We start from the raw sequence: 20214 nt of genomic DNA, 5'->3' as shown, positions 1-20214 counted from the left end.
CTAAATCAATACACTTGGCATCACAAAACTGTAATGTATGTGGGCATTTTATATTGAAAGGTAATAATTTTAAAGCACACTGGTAACTCTCAGATCTGTGTTTTCTGCTCTTCCAGGCTGGTGGTTTGATGCATGTGGTCCTTCCAACCTGAATGGAATGTATTATCCATTGCGACAGAACACTAACAAATTCAATGGCATTAAGTGGTACTACTGGAAAGGGTCAGGCTACTCTCTCAAAGCCACAACTATGATGATCCGACCAGCAGATTTCTAAATGCTTTTGCATTCTAAATGAATTATGTATCATATAATCTTCAAAGACTTCATGTGCCAAACATTTAAACACACAGCTGCAACTTCTCAATTTTCCAGCCCAGAAAACATGCACTAATGTTCTGAAGGATCAATTTGATTCTGATTCTTGAATTGCAATAGCCATCATCAGCTAAAGCTTACATTACTGAACTAGACACAGCAAAGTCTAAAACATGAAGTAATCTGATATAATAATGATTTGGCAGAACAAATGATTTAAGAGGATGTCCAAGAAACTGTCAAACAACTTAAGGACTACATTTTGTTGATCATCTATGTTATGCCTATGTTAGTAAATAACTGGAACTGTGAAAAATATGTATAACTTAGTTTTAGAAATGTGCCTCATCACTGAACTTTAAACACAACACTGATATAAAACACTTCTAACTTGCAGTCTAGACCTATACCTATTTTTCTATACCATGTCATGTTTGTAGTTTATTGTACATAAAAGTATACTGTGCCCTGTAATTAGCTCATTGAAATAACATTCGTTTTTGTTTGTTTGTTTGTTTATAGTTTTCTGAGCAACATTTACACTTATTCAGGGATTTTCTTGTAGTCCATATCAATTTATTTAACAATCTTAGGAAAAATAGCTTTTCCATCTAAGTGCCTTGCATTTATTCTTGGAAATACTGTGTGAAATCAACCATTTTTTTCATTTTAATGATCAGATTTTGTACTTGTTATAGTTGTTATGATAAAGCTACAAAAATCCCTGTTAATTATAATATAGTAGCACGTGTTTCATTACATTCTGTATGAAGATTGCACTTTTCTTCCTAGTTAAATGTCAAATACCTGGCAAACAGGTATTTATAAGAATACTTATGAGACAACAGCATTAGGCTTCAGATAAGTACTGTTGTCCTATGTCTATTAGACAGCCGGTGCTGTAGTCAATTTAGATTTTTTATGAAAATAAGCTAGATTTAAAAACAAATGTACTCTTCATTGAAATACAGTTGTTTCTTTCTTAAGATAAAGTTTTACTGCACTTGAGAGGAAGGAGGAAGTTAAAAATGACCTCAGGCCAGACAGTCTTCTGTATGTGGCAGTGGTCGAGCCCTTAATGTATATAATTACATGAATAAATTACTTTACTGGGTGACTGACTATTTTTGTTGCATACATATGCTTAAATAGATACACTTATATATCAGAATAGAAATGTTGGAGTTCAGCTTCAGAAGGCCCTTTATTCTAAATCTTTTCCATGTTTTATAGAACTGCTTCCAAAAATTAACTTTTGGGTGGACATTTCTTATGCTTAGTCTCAGACCTAGTGTAATAATTTTCATTTTACTCTGCTGATCTTTAAATCCACGTATAAAATAAAATAAAGCATATTTCTAGTACAGAGAATCTTATCAGATGCTTTTTAGGCTCAGGTAACAAAACATGTTATATTATAATAATAGTGATTAGTCTTGAGAAAGGAGTTAAACACAACTACCAAATCATCCTGTTACAAATATAATCTGCTCCCAAAAAAAGTATTTCAGTCATACAAACACACAAGGACTGTAAAGACTGTTAACAAAAGGCAGAAATTCCTCTCAGCAAGCTTCAAGAAGGGTGGCCAACCTGCAGCACATGTGCCACAAGTGGCATGGGCAGCATCCGTGTGGCATGTAGCAGATGGGGAAGGGACAGGCAGTGCAGTAGCAGTTAGGACAGGAGACAAATAGCAGAGCAGCAGATAAGACAGGGGAAGAGGATTGGAGTAGCATTCGGAAAGGATACAGGGAAAATCTGTTGTACAGCTGCCAGAAAAGGCTGGCTTCCACTGCTTTACAAAACGCTATTTAAAACTACACCCATTACTAATAACTTGCCAAGTTATTACACAGAAGGTGATTTGAACAGAAAACGAGACCCCAACAGCTTTAAGTTAAAATCATGTTTTCGCTAGCTGCTCTCTTCAACAAATTTTGTAACAACCCACAGTTGGCAAAACAGGATCAACAACTATTATATGACAGAAAAGAACGTTAGTTATTTTTTGTATTGCTATAGTACAAAATCAAAGACCAGGACTCCCAATACATAAAACTATCCACCAACTACATAAAACTATCAGAATTAAAATGCAACCCAAATTTCTTCCTATCATCACAGAGTCCTTGTAAAATAACTACAGTATTTTCTGCATGCTTTGATAATATGCTGTATACAATCATATAAGTCCTTTCAATATTCCTAATCATTTTATGCAAATTTTAGAACATTCAAGATAGAGGTTTCAAATAACAACAAAAAAAGGAAAATTGTAATAACTAGGAATAAAATTCAATTTCTGAACTAAATTATCTCATTCCAGCATCTTAGAAACACTATAAGCAATACATAGAAATATATTTACACAGCTGCTACGTTGTCAAGACAAACTGTAAACTCTTTTCACAATAAAACTGACGTGATCAACAACCAACTTGATTCAATTCTGTTCATTACAAAGTCAAAAACAAATTAACTGAATAATAAATTTAAATGATCTGAAGCAAAGGTGCTGTTTAATACAGCTCATTCTACAGGTAAGAAAGCTTTTTTGTACAAATGACCAATTTATGACTTGGAAATGCACATTCAGTATGGAAAAATGCTCTGTAGTACTCCCTTTTTAGGTTTTTAAGCCCACAGTTACTTAATGCTTCTAAAGTAATTGAAAAAAAGAAACATTAATGTGAGAAGCATCTGGGATTGAAATGTTAAACTGTGGTTTGTAGCAGTTTGCCCATTTTAAGAAATTGCTCTCCAATTAATAAACACAGTGAGACACAAGACCATCTACTACCAGATTCACAGACATCTATAGTTAAAGGTGAGATCAATTAACTCAGAAATTACCAAGTATCTTCTTAAAATTTTTGTCATATGGTACCAGAAGCTAGATAGACACTTCAGAACAGATGACTATGCAAAAGAGAAATGAATACTTCACAAACACTTTGCTAAATTACTCTCTCTCCCAGATATCAACTTCCAAATCTATGAGCCAGTGTCTGGTATTATCACTCAATGTGCAGACTCCATCTGCCATGTCTGGGCATTTGTAAAGATTGAAATTTTCAGTTTAAGTACTGTACTGTTTGTTGGACACTGCATTCACACAGGGGGTTGCTGAAGATGTTCATCTTGTGAAGCATTGTTTTGAAATGTCCCTATCCAGATCTCCGTCTATTCAGCCTGGCCCATGCTTCTCTGTCAAGATTGTGCCCAGTGGAGCATAAATGCTGTAAGAATAGGTCTGACCTTTCCCAGTCATCAGCCCACTCCATTGCTGCCCATAGGTTTGGCTCAGCATCCCCGATCTCTTCTAGGAGCTTGTGGGTTTTACGCACAAATGGTTTACAGCTTTTAAGCCTCTGTCTGTTCAGGTCTTCAGTTAACAGTTGATGGAGCAGGCGATTTTAATCATCTCTTGCTTCTATTTCCAGTAATGATGTTAGGGTCTATCATCTCATATCACTTGGTCTAATGCCCTAGAGTACAGGGAATATATCTGTGTGTGTGTAATTTGTGCAGCCTGTTAGAAGTCTCAGCATACTGCTAAGTACACTGCTGAGCTTTTTAGTTTGACAACTTCCAGACCACAATATTCTGCTGAGGCCTATACCATTGCAAGCATGGTGGTTCTGAGTACTTTGAAGTTGGCACCCCATGTTGTGCTGGCAGGCATTTTAAGGCAGCTACCTGTACAGAGACCTTACTGCTGACTTTCTGAATGCGATGTGTATAGGTGAGGGAAAGATCTAACGTGACTTATAGGTGGGTTGGGATATGCTCATGGGGAAGGATGTGGTGGTCTACTCTGATATGCTCTTAGCTTGATGATTGTCCAGATGGAAGAGCGATGACATTGATGTATCGATGCTTATCTTTAAGCGCCACTTGTGGCGATAGTGATGAGTTTCATATCAGTACTCATATCTTTTCCAGTTCTGTTTTCCAATTATGATATACTAGCTACAGGATGAGCCAGAGTAATATCTCCTATCTAGGAGAGTAAAGTTTGACTGTTCTTCAACTTAATGTCAAAGGCTATACCTCACCCCAACAATCAGTGCTGGAACACATCACCAGGGAAATGAAACCACACACAGTCCTTCTACAAGAAACACAGAGAGCAGCTATTGAAGAGGAAGTTCTCAGGCTACAGCTTTGCAGATTCTATAGCCAGCAGAATCCATGGCTTTGCTGCATTTATCAGAAGCAACCTGTCATAGACTACCAAAGGACATAACACTTCCCAGAGTGCAACAAAATGCAGAGCTGTCCAGGTCAATAATGCAATCATCATCAAGATATACAAGCCACCCTCTGCCATATGGATTCCTCCATCTGAGCATATGCAAGATCAGTTTGATATTCTAACCAGTAAGCTGGCATGAAGCTCAGTCTGAATTAATTAAATGCTGTCATACTCAATGTTATGTTCAACCATTCTTTAAAATTCAAGGTCTACATGGATTACAAAGCTCAATAGAGAGGAAAATGCACTTTAGAAGAAATATAGATGTAGTAAAGCCTTATACTGTAAAATAAAACTCTTCAAAACTCTTCTCTCCCATCTATTTGTGAGGCTACCTTCCGCTCTGTCAATTAGTGGTACTGCTCCTTGTCAAGTACAAAGAGTGCCCAGGGATTCTTTAGATACCATAAACCTCTTAATGCCCCTCTGAGTAGCTGTTCTGCAAGGTAGCCCAGGCAACTTGGGGCAAGGAGCCAAGTGCAGCACGGCTTCTGGCCTTGCTATGACTGAGCAAGGGGGGATTATGCAGAATGGGAAATGAGTGTTAAAAAAAAAAAAAAAGGGGGGGGGGGTCTGATCTAGAACCGCCCATCATATTCCTACCACCATGGTAATATTCCAAGACCCAGGCACCAAAGCTGAAATATTTGTACTGTGTTCTTTGGGGGGTTTTTTGTGCTCTTGGAGAGCAGAAAGGGGTGACTAGATTTGAGGAAGTCTGTTGAAATCTACAGTTTCCTACATGCCACGTGCAACGGCCAGTACTAAAAACAGGCCATATGCATAAATAGCAGCTGATACTAAGCAATTTGATCCTGTAATATGTTTTATTGTAATTCAAGGTCATCAGGACATAGTTTATGGTTTGTGTAGAGCTTTTGAAACATCTTGCAGGCAGATACTGTATTTCCTAATGCAGGGGTGAACTGATGGCCACCTATAAGTTTATCAGGGGTGACTACCAGGATCTGGGGGAACGGTTGTTCACCAGAGCGCCCCAAGGGATGACGACGTTGAATGGTCATCAACTACTGCAAGACCGTTTCAGGCTTGACATAAGGAAGAATATCTTTACTGTCCGAGCGCCCAAGGTCTGGAATAGCCTGCCATCGGAAGTTGTTCAAGCACCTACATTGAACAACTTCAGGAGTAAATTGGATGCTTATCTTGCTGGGATCCTACGACCCCAGCTAACTTCCTGCCCTTCGGGCGGGGGGCTGGACTCGATGATCTTCCGAGGTCCCTTCCAGCCCTAATGTCTATGAAACCTATGAAACCTATGTTGTCAAATCACATCCCTGCCTATTTATGACCAGATGACCTTATATGTAGGTAACTTCAATTGTCAGTATCGAGATTGGGGATACTCCATTACTGGTGGCAACAGAGACAATCTTTGTCTCTGGACAAGTGTAAATGATACAAACCTCATATATGTCCTGAAGGAGCCATGTAACTTCCTCTCTGGACATCGGAACATTTAGATGAACCCAGACCTAGCCTGGTGGAAGGACGACTTGAATAAAATACCAATATGAAAAGTACTTGACAAGTTTACATCATCTCAGGGCAGATCCTCACTCATCAGCATTGACAGTATGATTTTTCAGCTCTCACCATCCGGATCATTCCCAAGATGTTTGGAAGGCAGATTGGCATAACAAGGGCTCCTGAATTACCGCTTAACTTTTAAATGAATATTTTGAAGAAAATGATACAACTGGAAACCCATGTCTGATATGCTTGTATTTGCTTCATTAGAAAAAATACCTTGTTCTCATTAAAGTGCTTATCTTTTAAGTCCAGTCAGAAGCAATATCACTATTCAATAAGCCACGGCTACCCAGCTTCATAAAGGCTGGGGTCCATGTGCTGCACAAGTTGTGGGCTGCATGACACCCAGGACCCCCACTGCATGCAGTTCCTCCACTGTGTGAGCAGAATGAGCTCCCCATCACTGCTGAGCAGTGTGAGCCTCCTCCTGGTGCCGATGTAGGCTGTAAGCTCACCAGGACTTCTGCCGTGCTGCACTGCCCCAGAGACCCCAGCCACAACTGCTGCAACAGCCAGAGCAACAAGGGCAGCAGCGGCCAGGTACGAGTCAGAGCTGCGCATTAACCAGGATGTGGCCCACAGGCCACCACTTGGACAACAGTGCATTAACTAATCAGTTTTCAGCAAACTAAGTTCACAAATATAAAGAGATTTTTAACTTACAGGAGCTGCAGGGAAATTGGCTGAAAGTTCATATGGTTCCTCTGAGATCCAACATCCAAATTCCAAAGACCACAGTACCTTAAAAAAAAGCAGTAAGTAAATTTTTACAATTTTATAGAATTTTTTAGAGACTGTGAACCATAGCCACTTTGAGTACCTAACTAAAACTAACAATAAAGTTAGTATAGCAGATGCCTCATTTCTTCTATGCCAACAATACGTTTTTCTAAAGGTTAAAAAACAAGTATAAAATTTGCTTATTTTCAGAAGTGAGATAAATATTGCTGTGCCCCAGTTATGGCACCAGACAAGTTAAGAAATGATTGCTATTATTTCATGAGAGAAACAACTTGATGGGTTACAAAGAATTCTAGGGAACAAGATATCAGGTTTGTATACTCCCATGCCTCTAGTAATTTTTTTAAGTTTGTGCTTTGATGTTATTGTATTTAATTTTTATTCTAATGGACTCTAAAGGCAACATTCTGTTTTTCCTGATATATAACCTAAGCTTGCAATGATCTCTGAGCTGATCTTGTACAGCGAGCTTTAAACTAGGATCATTGGGGGATGGGGATGCAGAGGTGCAGGAGGACACTTCAATGTCAAGCCAGGTGACGTGAGCAGGAACTCAGGTAAGTGACAAGGGCCCAGGCAAGCTTGGGAAAAAGAGGGCAGCATGGTCACCCACAGTTGGTCTCAACTGCCTCTACATAAGTGCTAGAAGTATGAGGGATAAGCAGGAGAAACTTGTCCTCCTGCCAGCTAGCAAAAACCGAGCCCTAGTTGGGCTTACAGAAACCTGATGGGATTCTACCCATGACTGGGCAATAGACAGAGGGCTATAGGTTGTATAGACGAGACAGAGTAGGGAAAAAAGTGGGGGGGTGTAGCGCTGTATGTTAAAGAGCAGTTCATGTCCTTGATGATCAGGATGAGTTCAGAAGAAGGGCAAACTGAGGTGCTTTAGCTTAGAACGCAAGGGGGTTGTAGGGAAAGGGACTTGGTAGTGGGCATCTACTACAGACCACCTCATCAGGGGGATGAGCTGGACCTAGAATTTTCAGGCCAGCTCACGGAGGCTGTAAGGACAAGGGGTGTGGTTGTCATGGGTAACCTAAACTACCCAGACATCTGCGGGGAGGATCAATCAGCCAGGTCCGAATGCTCATGTAGGTTTTTAGCCTGCATACAAGACCTCCACCTAACCTAGGAGGTACATAATCCCACCAGGGAAAAGCCTTGCTGGACTTCCTTCTTGCCACAGACAATGACCTGGTGAGGGATCCGCAGGTGCTTGACTCCCTAGGCGTTAGTGACCGTCGTCTGCTGGAATTTACTCAGGGCCATAAAAACAAGAATTAAGGCAAAAGTCCTTGATTTCAGGAGGGCCGACTTCAATGAGATAAGGAGATTAGTAAAAGAGACATTGAGGACTTGCAGCCTCAATGAGAAGGGAGTCCAGGGCGGGTGGTCATTCCTTAAGGAGACGATCCTCCGAGCTCAGAGGGAGTCAGTCCCAACACTAATCAAAGGGGGCAAGATTGCTAAAAAGCCCCCTTGGCTCAGTAAAGGCATCCTGGAGGGCCTGAGGGCAAAAAAGGTGGTGTACAATCACTGGAAGCAGGGGGAAATCACCAAGGAGGATTACACTTCTGTTGCTTGTGATTGTAGAGAGGTGGTTAGGAAGGCCAAGGCAGAGACAGAACTAGGGCTGACAACCAGAATTAGGGAAACCAAAAAGTCCTTTTTCAAATACATAGGGAGTAAGAAGAAGGCACCAGGTAATATGGGGCCCCTACAGGACAGGCTTAGCAATCTGGTGACTGCAGCAAAGGAAAACCGATCTCGTCAAGGAGTTCTTTACCTCCATATTTCTGAGCAGGGACAACTCCCCAACTAGGATTATGGACAGGCTCAGGGGACACAATGCCATCCCTAGGGTCAGAGATGATCTAGTTAGGGAACTTTTGGAGGGGTTGGACCAGTTTAAAACAAAAGATCTGGATGCTCTTCATCTGAGGGTACTAAGGGAATTGGTGGGGGTCATAGCAGGACTGTACGAGCGCTTACAGTATAAGCGATTACTCTACAGTTAGGGCTGCCAGGCTCTAATATAGGCTCCCAAGGGAGGTGGTGTTCTCCCCTACCTTGGGTGTCTTCAAAAGGAGGTTGGATACATATCTGGCTGGGGTTTTATGACCCCAGCACTCGTTCCTTCCCAAGGCAGGGGGTCAGACTTGATGATCTGTTCAGGGCCCTTCCAAACCTAGAAACTATGAGTTATCTGAGAAAGAGTAGGACCAATCCTATTACTGCCTCTGGCTGTGTGACTGCGCCCATTACAGAAGCAAGACTGCCTTCCAGAGCCATAATTTAAAATATTAATAAAATGGAGCAGTGAGGTTCAGGGGCTGCCTGTAAGCCAGAGGAGGCATGGTGCAGTGGTAGGGGTGGGGAGGAGGGCATCTGTGTGTTGTAGGCCAGGGATCCTATGGATCCCATGAGGCATTCAATCCCCAACTGCTGCTAAGCAATTTTGCCATACTACTGCACTCTTATGCTTCCAAGGTAACTGGCTGCATTGGTATTCAGCCAGAACTCCATTTCTCCCTTCCCCCAACTTCATAATCAGTGAATTCCCTTGCACAGCTTGTTCAAAAAACCCCATACCTTTTTAACAGCCTGCTATGTCCTCATTTCCTATTTGACTGCAGCCCTCATCATGACGCCCAGCACCTGGGATCCAAAGAATGTGGGTGTATGCATCCCAAATCAGTGAAGCAGACAGAGTTTTTTTAAGAACAGGCTACTGAACTTCGCTTAACTCACATTTAGTAGAGAAGGAAAAGCAGAAAATAAAAATACCCCCAGCTACAGGTCACCCATCCCATGTGGCCCCCAAAACATGGGTGCAAACACTATCCCCCCTACCCCCAACTCACTCACTGTAAGGCACTGGAGATGGGGTGAACAGAACTGCACACACAGCAGGCAAACTGTGGACACATTGCTAATACTGACAGTGAAGGTATGACAAGTATTATGGTTGTGGACAGGAAGAACACTGTCTTTTCTTGGAAAAATGGTGGCAATTAAGGCAGTGCTGTTGCCAATCATTTTGTACACCGGAACTGTGTTTCCATTGTCATGGTGGCAGTTAGCAAAAGCACAAAGGAAAATATGCATGTTCTTTTGGAAAGTGAAAAGAGAAAGGCTAGCCAGAACGGAACTGTATAAAGCAAGAGACACAAGGGCGGGTGTGGAAGATACCACCATTGATACAAAATGAATAAGTGCAGTTTGTAAAACAACAACAGAGGGGGAAGGGAAAGTAGCATGCTATAGCCAATTTTTGGCAGATACAATCTTGAGAATGTATAAGGAATGTATGGGGGCTCTTGGAAGCCACGGACTTGGCAACCTCCCATTCATTACATAAGAACAAAGTTTTAAAGGATATACAAAATACGATAGGAGGGGCTGGAGGTCCTGAGAGATCACAAGCGGCTGACAAAAATTGAGATGGTATAAACCAGTAGGGCATTGGTGGGTGATCTTAAAGAAGGATAAATGAAAAATGTGTGGAGGGAGGTGACTGATAAATGACAGAAAGGGGGAGCATGATGATCTACTATGGCTGATCGTGTGAAATATCTTGCTGGTAAGAGAGGTTGAAGAGGGAGCTTGAAGATAACAGCAAAGTGTCCATCCAAAGGAGAGGTGTGGAAATGATGAAATGGCAGGACATGCTTTTTGGGAGTGTACATATGCAAAGGCTGTGTGGAAAAGGGTACGTTATTTATTTATTTATTTTTTTGGAGTGTCACAAAACTAAGCCAGTTCCTAACACAAGAGATGCTATTGTATGGGTTCATACCAAAAGGGTCTGAGGAAACAATATTAAGGGCACAGTTAGCAAGTTTTAAAACCATCGTATGGAAAGTAAGAAACCTCTGGGCTTTTAAGGAGCTAACTTTCTCTAAAAGAGTGCCTGAAACTGGGGCTGCATGAACTAAAATATCAGGACAAGGAAGAAATCAGAGAAAAGAAGGTGGAGAAAAAGTGGAGGAAAGAGGAATGGACACACTGGTTTCACTGAACCAACAGACATGACTGATGGTCAAGATGGAAAGTTTCAGGTAGTAACTGAAACTCTCCACTGAATAGTTTTGGAGCTTTTTTTTGAGATAGAGAGATTAATTGATATTCCTGTGGTTCTGTACGAAGAAAGAGTTCTGTAAGGGTTTTTGTGGGAAGTTAATGTATGTTGTTTTTAAGGGTTAAATATATGTAGTTATGTTTTTGATATTTAGTTGTTTTGCAATATGAAGATAAAACAACGATGCTCAATATGTGAAGCTTTGTAAGTGTAGAGGGATGAGTGTTTTTAATAAAATTTGTAATAATAACAAAAAAAGGTTCCTATCAGCACGTTTGCCCAACTTGGACCATGTGTTTTATAATCATGCTCAGTGTTGGCCGCATTTAATCAACTTCATAATTAGTTTCCACTGCTCAACACATGCTGCTTTTGACAACAGTTTAACAATAATATTTAGTGAAATATCCTTGCATGCGATTATAAGACAAGGGATGTTTTTCCCCATACCAACTGGAAAGAAAACCTTGTCCTGTATTCAAGTAAATACAGTATATATAACAACTGAAGACAGCTGTAACATTACAAAATATAAAGTGTATATAAAGACTATAAAGAAAAATCTCTTTAAACATTAATCACATTTTCAAGTCTATTTGAGAAGTAACACCTCTCACAAGTATGACATCTCACCTAAGATTGTCTTTTGTCTACAATTACAGCAAAACCCTCCAGCCATTAATGATTTTATATTCCTATAGCTATATCTGAAATCTTCCAAGCCTAGTGAAAGAAAGCTTTAGCATATGATTTTGCTTTGGGATTTTTGTGTTACAGAAATTATCCCCAAAACAAAAATCATAACTTAAGCATCCATTAGTATACACATTTGCTTTGTTGCTGTCAAGTTCTATTATAACGTCATTAAGCAGTAATGCACAAAAGCCCAAGTGGCTAGGCTGATTAATGACATGTCTCATGTTCAGGCTGATTTATGAGGAAATAATGAGATCTTCCAACACACCTAAGAAGTGCTATAATGCAAAGTATGCAAACTTACTACAGCTGAATTTTGTAAACAAAGTAAATATTGCTCTGTGTGAAGTTAGTTTGTTTTAGTTCCTACTAGAAAAAGCATTCCTATTACAGGAAAAAAAGTACCCCAAAACATTGTTCCTACTGGCACTTTTACTGGTGATCAGTGACTGAACATTATAGTCTAGTTCAATGGTGCTCAACCTCTGGTCTATGGAGCCATGTTATTCAGCCCATGGGAATCCCTGTGGGTCTGGAAATTTGGCAGCAAGGTAACAGTGCCTGTATTAACTGCCATTCTCCTGCTGCCAAATTTGCAGACCTATGGGGAACCTCACGGGCCAGACGACATGGCCAGACATGCTAGATCACCAGTACATGGTGGGATGAGGCCAGTGTATAGGATCCAGCCCATGGACTGGCCCTGTGCCACTCATCCAGCCTGTAAGGCCGAAAGGTTGAGCACCGCTGGTTTAGATTTTATTTTTAGTCCCTGAAAACTGGCTGAAACCCTTTGTAGAACAATGTGGAAAAGTTATGTCTGCTAACACACATACTCTATTTTATCTACTATATACATAAAATCTGCATTAAAAGTGGTATTTAAATCGCAATGTGAAGTATTTTTAAAAAATATTTTATAGTTGTTTATGCAAACTTTTTGTTTTCCCCTTCTTATATGACCAGCCAGCATAGCAAAAAAAATCAGGGAATCCTGTAGGGAAAAAAAGAACATGTGACCATATAATTAAAAACTAAATCATGTAATTAAAAACTAGATCATAGATGGGTAGACAGCTACCCATCACATAGGTACAAGGGAGTAAAATTAAGATTTCCTGGGTAAGTTAAAAAAAAAATTAATTTCTGTGTTTGACTTCGCTGCCTAATTTTTAATGCTTTTTGTAAGTTGCCAGTTGTCAAAAGCTTGCAGCAAACAAGCTTCTCAAAAATGTCATGAGAATCTTCTAAAAGAAAAATCACCAGTAAAACAATTAAATCGTCTTATTTTACCTACCACAACAGAATGATCAATTCATTAATTTAAATTCCCAATTTGAAATATTTTGCCAGTTATTTTAAGATTATTTAAAGGAAAGCATATTATGGATTCACTGTATTAGCAATAATGGCAAAGACAGACTATGATTGAACTTCTCATGACAAATTTTTGGAACCATTCCTTGTAGTCATAGGAAACAAATGGACTTGCACACAAATGCACGTGGTTTCAGCTGCCTCCTTTCTGATAAGAGTTTGGAGTGATACATAATTTGGGCTAAAGGAAGGCAAAATGATGCCTATGACAAAATTAAAAGCAATACAAGAATATTCTTATCAGAATAGTAAGAACCTACTTAAGTCACGATTTCACGGATTTAGCAGAAGCTATGAAATCAGGCATTGTCTATGAAATAAAAAAACCCTCCAACTTAGTAAAAATAAAATGCTGGCTCCCCGGTGGTCCTTATGGGCGCTGCAGCCCAGCATTGCAGCCTGTCAGAGGTGAGAAGGGGAACTGCAGGCACAAAGGGGAGCAGCAAAGATAATAGCCACTCTTATCCCCACTTCCCTGGCTGCTGATTGACAGAGAGCTACCCACCACATGGCCCTGCCCCTTTCTGCCAATCAGTGGTAAGGGGCAGGTCTATATAATGGACGGCCCTCTTGGCCAATCAGCAGCGAGGAGCAGATCTGCATGAGGGATGGCCCACTTGGCCAATCAGCAGCAAGGGCAGGGCCATTGGGACCCCTCAGACAATCAACAGCAAGGGGCGGGCTTGCCATGAAAAGGCCATGAAATCAGCTTGACTTGGGTGATCCCTACAGATTTTAGAAGTCCCTTAACCAGACTTTTTAAATAAAAGATCTTGTAGTATTAGTAACAGTTAATACATTCATGTCTGTTAGAAACCATATGCTTATGGACCCATTTTACTGGAATCACCTTATGACCACCACTAGGAGCAGACATTTACAAATTCTACACACTCCAAAATAGTAAGCGAACAGTTCAGAGACAATTGTGGAGATTAAAATATTCACAAATAAAAGATTAAACATCGTGATTTAGAATAAGCTAAACCCTGAAGTTGTTCCCTAGATTCCATTCATGCAAATCATCTGCTAAGTTCAGTGAGAATCTTGCTCATACTTCAACACACTGAAAAAAAATTAGTGAAGACAAATTCAAGACTTGTTCCAATAATACTTAAAGGAACAAATTAATCCTTGGATCATTTCCATTCACTTCACTGGCATTATACCAGGGATAAAATTGGCTCAGTCTGTGAAAGCACTGAGTTTAATACAGTCCTGTGTGAATTATTCCTAAACAGGAGATACTTTGGCATTGTTCCTGGTCAGTACTGGTCTAGCAAAGAGCATGTATGAAGACTCTCTCCACAGGATAGTACATGAAAGAAAGAGATCACACACAATGCATAAAACAAGAAGTGCAAGTGACATTCAGTACTGAAACTGATACCTCACATATGCTGTCAAAATGAACCAAATTAAGAGATGAAGGAAAATATTTTCCCTTACATCTCCATTATAATAATCTCTATGGACCCTTAAAACAATTTTCATATAGACATACATAATTTTCATGTTGAATACCCATTGCCTATGAATACATAGTTGCCTTTTAGTAAATCATAAAGAAGTATTTTCAAAAAGTAAAGAGTCACATTTTTCAAATCTAACTTCATGTGCCTAAAGAAATGGTAAACTTGATTTCAGTGGATATTAGGTATGTATCTAGTGCGGTTTTCAGAGGAACCCACTTCTTTAGGTTCCTATATATCTTTGCAACCGGCTATATGATGTTGCTGACAAGTCAGGTATTATCTACAGTATTTTGGACTGAAAAAAGGAAATATAGCTAGTTGTGTCATTTTAGGTACAGCAATTACATTTTAAAGTAATACTAAAAGAAAACAAGAAAATAATAGGGAAATCACAGTAAAAGAAAACATGCTACACATCTTCACAGTTCAAGCTATGTAAATATTTGCATACAAGGCTAATGAAGCATGTTTTCAAACTTTGTTCTCACCCTGATTGTACCTTAGGCTACATATAAACTTAGAATTTCTCCTGAGAGAGTTGCTACTCTCCCAGGAGAAACCACATGTGTATAGACATTTATAATTTTTCTTTCAGCGCAAAAGTGGCCACACTTGGGAGCAACCTGAGATAACTGGAACTCAGAAGAATCTCTCTTGGGAGACCAAATGTCTGCACAGGTACTCAGTCTTAAACTTTTAAGCATATCTTTCTCTAAATGATAACTCAAGAATAAGTACTCCAATGGAGTGTTATAATAATCACTGTATTCAATGTTTGTAAAAATGCACAACTACATAGTTCAGAACATAAATTTTATATAGAATTACTGAAAAATATTTCTGGAAATATTCTGAATAGGAAAGATATGTTCTAACTAGAACCGAACAAATCTGATTTGTCCTAACCATTAACCTATCTAGAAATAATAGTTATCAAATTGTGCATTGTTAGACATCTCAGTGGTGGCTTTCATTTGTAAAAAAAACTTTTGAGACATGGTGCAGTGCAGAGATACCGGAGCTATCCTGGGCATTGAAAACAGTCTAGCCATGCTTGGCGTGCTGCACAGGCCACTCAGCACCTTGAAAGTTAGCTCAGGTATCTCTATGTTGTAGTGTGCACTGTTAATGCCTGAAACTTGACCTGCATAAAAGAAACATGATATACTTCGTTGTATAATTCAGATACATTGCTTACCCATTCATAACACACAATCCAACAGCCACGAGCAATTCCCAGCATTATATTCAATGTACGACGAGGACTTCCTGCAACTACATGACTAGTTGTTTCACAAACATCATTTGAAAATGAAAAGCCTCCTAATTTATTCACCACCTGAATTACAGTATTCTGTTTCCTGCCAAAAGAAAAAAAAAGAAATCAGCATTACTCAACATGAACATTTTTATTATACAAACAGTAGCACGTGCAAAAGATATGCATACTTTTGAACTCTGCCCTCTACTGACTAGCTGTTTGTTCTAAACCTCTTCTTCATCTTCCCTCACAGTCTTTACCTTGGCTTCATGCTCACCAGACTCCTCTTGCCTTTTTGTCTCCTACCTTCTTCCTATTTCCTTTCACTTTTGTTTCCTTTCCTTATGTCTCCTAATAATTTAGGCAGTAGATAGGGTAGATTGGCACCTTATAGCCCCAAAGCCCCGTTCAACTGCCTTCAACATTCACAAAACTGACAACTAGCAATCTTGTGAAGAAGGATAAAAGACCTATGGTATTCTACTGGAGATCAAATCATTTAGAAAAAAATACTGAGTGGAGCCACATCCTGCATAATGTTGCTCCTCCAAGACAAAGCAGACGGAGCCCATTACTCAATTAGCACAAGCACACTCTGGATATCTCCTGAAGCCCTGGGGCACTTTCATTCCAGCCATTTTTTTTTCTCTGCAGAAAGTAACTTTAAAAAAGTTCTCAAAATAAGTTAGCTAAAACAAACAGAACACAGAACAACTTTAACAAAACCAAAAAGCAATCTCCACAGCCAAAGCAGCAGCTTTTTTTTAAAACTGAGATTTAAAGGAACTACAGAACAAAGAAAATAAACAGCTTAACAAACTGACTTGCCACTGAAATCAAAAGGTGATGTAAGTGAAGAAACACTTTTGAAAAGAAAAATCAGGACACTTAGGAACCTAACTTTATACACTCATTTGTGTGAATCCTGGCCTTAGTCATTTGTCATGAGATTTAACTGGAAAATCTTCAGCCTCCTTTTAACTATAAAAAGGGATTTCAGCTTGACAGAGCACATTAACAAAAGTCATGGTAACTTTACAATCCATAGAGGATGCTGACCCTGCTGAACTACAAGCTCAGGGGATGTGTATTTCACACTATGCCTAGAATTAGTCTTGGCTCTTTTTGATAAACCCACAAGATTCTTAAGGAGAGGAAAAGTTCTACAATATGAAAAACTGAAATAGCTCTTAGATTGTTTATAGTGTTTCATAGATCACAGAATCTGACTAGCTTATATCTCAATATACTGCAAAACTGAGGATACTGATTTGCATTTCAGTGAAACACTGGTGTAGACCAATAGGTGAGGATATGCTCTTTATGACCAAAAATGATGCCATGACACCACCAACTTCACCACTTTATATAGTTAAATTCTAGTGACTTTTTTGGTCTTTGTATCCTGTTTGTACTAAAAAACAGGTTGTTGACAGTTGGCTTTCTATTTTGAATTGTTTCTTTTTTGCTCTCCTAGGACTCCCCTCCCCCCCATAGACTGGTGGGCACAACCTTATCAGCATCATAACTGCAGAAAGACTAAAGCACAGGTCTTAACAGAGTTCTGAAGAACAAAGTTGGTTATCACAAAATATTTTTATAGTAAGTATGTGCAATAATGCTTAGGGTAAGGCAGATTTTACATCAGGAATGTATGGAAACAATACGGATACATCTGTACTTGCTTGCATGGGTAGGACATCCTTATGATTGGGTCTGGAGATATGGATTCTCTTCCAACTTTGCCAAGACTTTTTCTGTGTCCTTTTGACTGAAAGCTTGCCTGAAACTCACTGTTCTCATCTATAACATGCTGATCATATTTACATGCCTTATAATGATGTATTACTGAGTGATTTATGAATTGTACTGAGGTTCATGGATGAACAGTGCCATCAGTGTCACGTTTTATTACACAGGAACAAGATAAAAATGAAAATGTACTTTATTTCCATTTTCTTGACATATTAACTTAGGCTTATGGGAAAAATATTGACAGAAACATGTACAAATCTTTTAAAGATAGCCAGTACTTGAGTGCCATTTTAGTACTCATCTTCATGTAACTATCATGATTTGATTAATGTTTTCAAACCTGAAACATATTTGTGGGTGGCACCAATAACTGGAGTTATTGAAAAAGATTGAAAAAAAGAGTAACCAACCATAATATAAAATCTGGAATTGTGTTTTTGTTGGATGTTATTTTGTAAGAGTTTAAAGAGAAAGATAAGAGCATGCCAGAAAAATATTAATTCTTCCACAAGTATGCAGGGGGAGCTGCTTTTAATGTTTTGTAACCGAGTGTCTAAAAAGCCTAAAACTGATATTTCCTTAAAAGCTATTTATGTCAAAGAAAACATCCAATCCAATGTTTCAGTTCATGATGACATTCTTTACAAAAGCAATTCAAATTTATGTGGAAAAAAGGCTCTTTCAGGCTAAAATTCCACCCATTTGCTGTATAAATTCACTCAGAAAAATGCTCAGCTCTTTTTATCTTAGTATTATTACCCTAAAGTCGATTTACAGATCTTGTAAGTATATACAGTTTAACATGAGAATGAAAATTTTCAAATATGAACTATAAATATATTAAATACTGTGCAGTTTGTCCAAGAAAAGACTATTCATATTGAAGTTCAAATTGTATACTGAACAGAAAGTCAGCAAAGTATTTAACACTTACTCAGAAGACATGCTGGTCATGACTAGTGTTCTTGTTGGCTAGAAATTTAGAAAAGGAAGAACAAGAAAACAAAGTAAATATATGGAAGATTTTCCCAGAGCAACTAAATTATAATAAGTACCACTGAGTCATAATAAAGATGCAAGTATTCAAAGACAAGAACTCGGACTAGATTACAGGTGACTTGTTTCCAAGGCCAAACATATTAATAGTGCCCAATGGCACTAAGAAAGGCAATACCAATTTACAGCTTCTACCATTTCTTTTATATGCTAGCATATTCCAGCACTTAAAAAAATGCACCAATGGTCTTATGTAAGGGTATGTCTATACTGCTTCTGCTTATGTAAAATTACATCTTACCTACTGCGCACAGGTTTTGAGAACAAAACCTAAAAGCGTGGCCCACTGACCTGTTTCTGCTCCACCACACTTTTTAGACCTAGAAATGAGGCTAAAAGCACCACCTTTGGCATGCTCCAGAAAATACCAATGAAACACTATATTACTGTTTACATAAGTACTCAAACACACAAACATACTAAAAGTATATGGAAAAACTGAAAGAAGGATTTTTTTGGTTTTTTTTAAGATAAATTATAGGTTGCTTAAAACAATTATGTGCTACAAAAAATTGCAGAAAACTACAGCTCCACAAATAAAAAAATAAAAATCAGGCTCTTCTACCCTTTTCCCATACCTTGCCTATGTCAAACAAAGTTCCCCAATTCTTTCCCACCACTGTCAGTAATTTCCTCCGAGTTCCAGAAAGTCTGAAATACTGTAAATCAGTTTAAGGCTGGTTGTAAAGACCAACACATTAGAAACTCACTCTGCATCTTAGTAATGAATCATAGAATTAAAAAAAAGACCTATTTTATCAGTGATCACTCATGCCCCACCACTACAATATTATTATTCATTGAAAAGGGAAGAAGGAGAACAAGGAGGATCCAGGCAGTTACAGACCAGTCAGTCTATCCTTGATGCCTAGAAAAATCATGGAGCAGGTTATCAAGGAAACAAAACAGGCTGATTTGCAACAGTTAACACTGATTCATCAAGAGCAAGTCATGCCTGACCAACCCGATTTCCTTGTATGACAAGGCTGTCTGTTGGTGGGGTGGAGAGCAATGGATATGATATACCTTGAATTAAATAAGGCATTTGGCTTGGTCTCTGATGACATTATCATTAGTGGATTAAAGAATACGGTCTAGATGACAGTACTGTATCTGTAATGCAGATACAAAACTGGTTGGATCATCACACTCTATGAGTAGTTACCAATGGCTTGATGTTGTAGATGGTAGATGGCACTGAGTGGGGCTCCTCAAGGTTCTGTCTTGGGTCTGGTATTAGTTAATATCTTCATTAATGATTTGAAGGATAGGATTGAGCAAATTTGTATATGACACCAAGCATGGTAAAGTTGCAGAACTTGTAAACCAAAGAACTGGTCCAAAATTAATCATATGAAACTCAATAAGCACCAGGGAAAAGTCCTGCATGTGGGCTGGAACAAATCAAATGTACAAATACAGACGGGATAGGCTGCAGTACTGGTTAGGCTGTAGAACCTGGGAATAACAGACAATCATAAGCTGAATATGAGTAACTGAATATGAACCATGTGCTCTTGTTGCAAATAAATAAATAAAGCATACTAGGCCGCATTAGTAGAAGCACCCGTTGCAATTCAAGGGAAGTGACTCTTCTGTTCATTTGGCACTGGTGAAACCTCACCTGGTATACTGT

The 20214-nt window shown here is 39.0% G+C and overlaps 2 protein-coding genes across 12 annotated transcripts in view; one reads left to right on the top strand and one right to left on the bottom strand.

Moving 5' to 3' along the window:
• ANGPT2 (angiopoietin 2) overlaps positions 1 to 1432 on the top strand; it is a 69804-nt gene extending 68372 nt beyond the window's left edge. For all 4 annotated transcript variants that reach the window (XM_090033493.1, XM_090033474.1, XM_090033482.1 and 1 more), the window contains one exon: positions 117 to 1432. In XM_090033493.1, coding sequence (XP_089889619.1) covers positions 117 to 277 — 161 coding nt within the window. In that variant the 3' untranslated portion in view covers positions 278 to 1432. The remainder of the gene's footprint in view (positions 1 to 116) is intronic.
• The window catches only part of MCPH1 (microcephalin 1), a 241711-nt gene that overhangs the window by 167062 nt on the left and 54435 nt on the right, over positions 1 to 20214 (bottom strand). For all 8 annotated transcript variants that reach the window (XR_016440311.1, XM_090033401.1, XM_090033411.1 and 5 more), the window contains 3 exons: positions 18457 to 18494; positions 15705 to 15867; positions 6797 to 6874 (listed from right to left, as the gene is read on the bottom strand). Coding sequence is in view for 7 of the 8 variants with exons in the window: in XM_090033401.1 (XP_089889527.1) it covers positions 6797 to 6874; positions 15705 to 15867; positions 18457 to 18494 (279 nt within the window). In the remaining variant the exon portion in view is untranslated. The remainder of the gene's footprint in view (positions 1 to 6796; positions 6875 to 15704; positions 15868 to 18456; positions 18495 to 20214) is intronic.

Source organism: Crocodylus siamensis, chromosome 1 (genome assembly GCF_052110815.1).
Source record: "Crocodylus siamensis isolate JL-2025a chromosome 1, ASM5211081v1, whole genome shotgun sequence".
Lineage (NCBI taxonomy): Eukaryota > Metazoa > Chordata > Crocodylia > Crocodylidae > Crocodylus > Crocodylus siamensis.
Note: the sequence above shows the minus strand (reverse complement) of the source record. Positions and strands in the feature narration are given on the sequence as shown.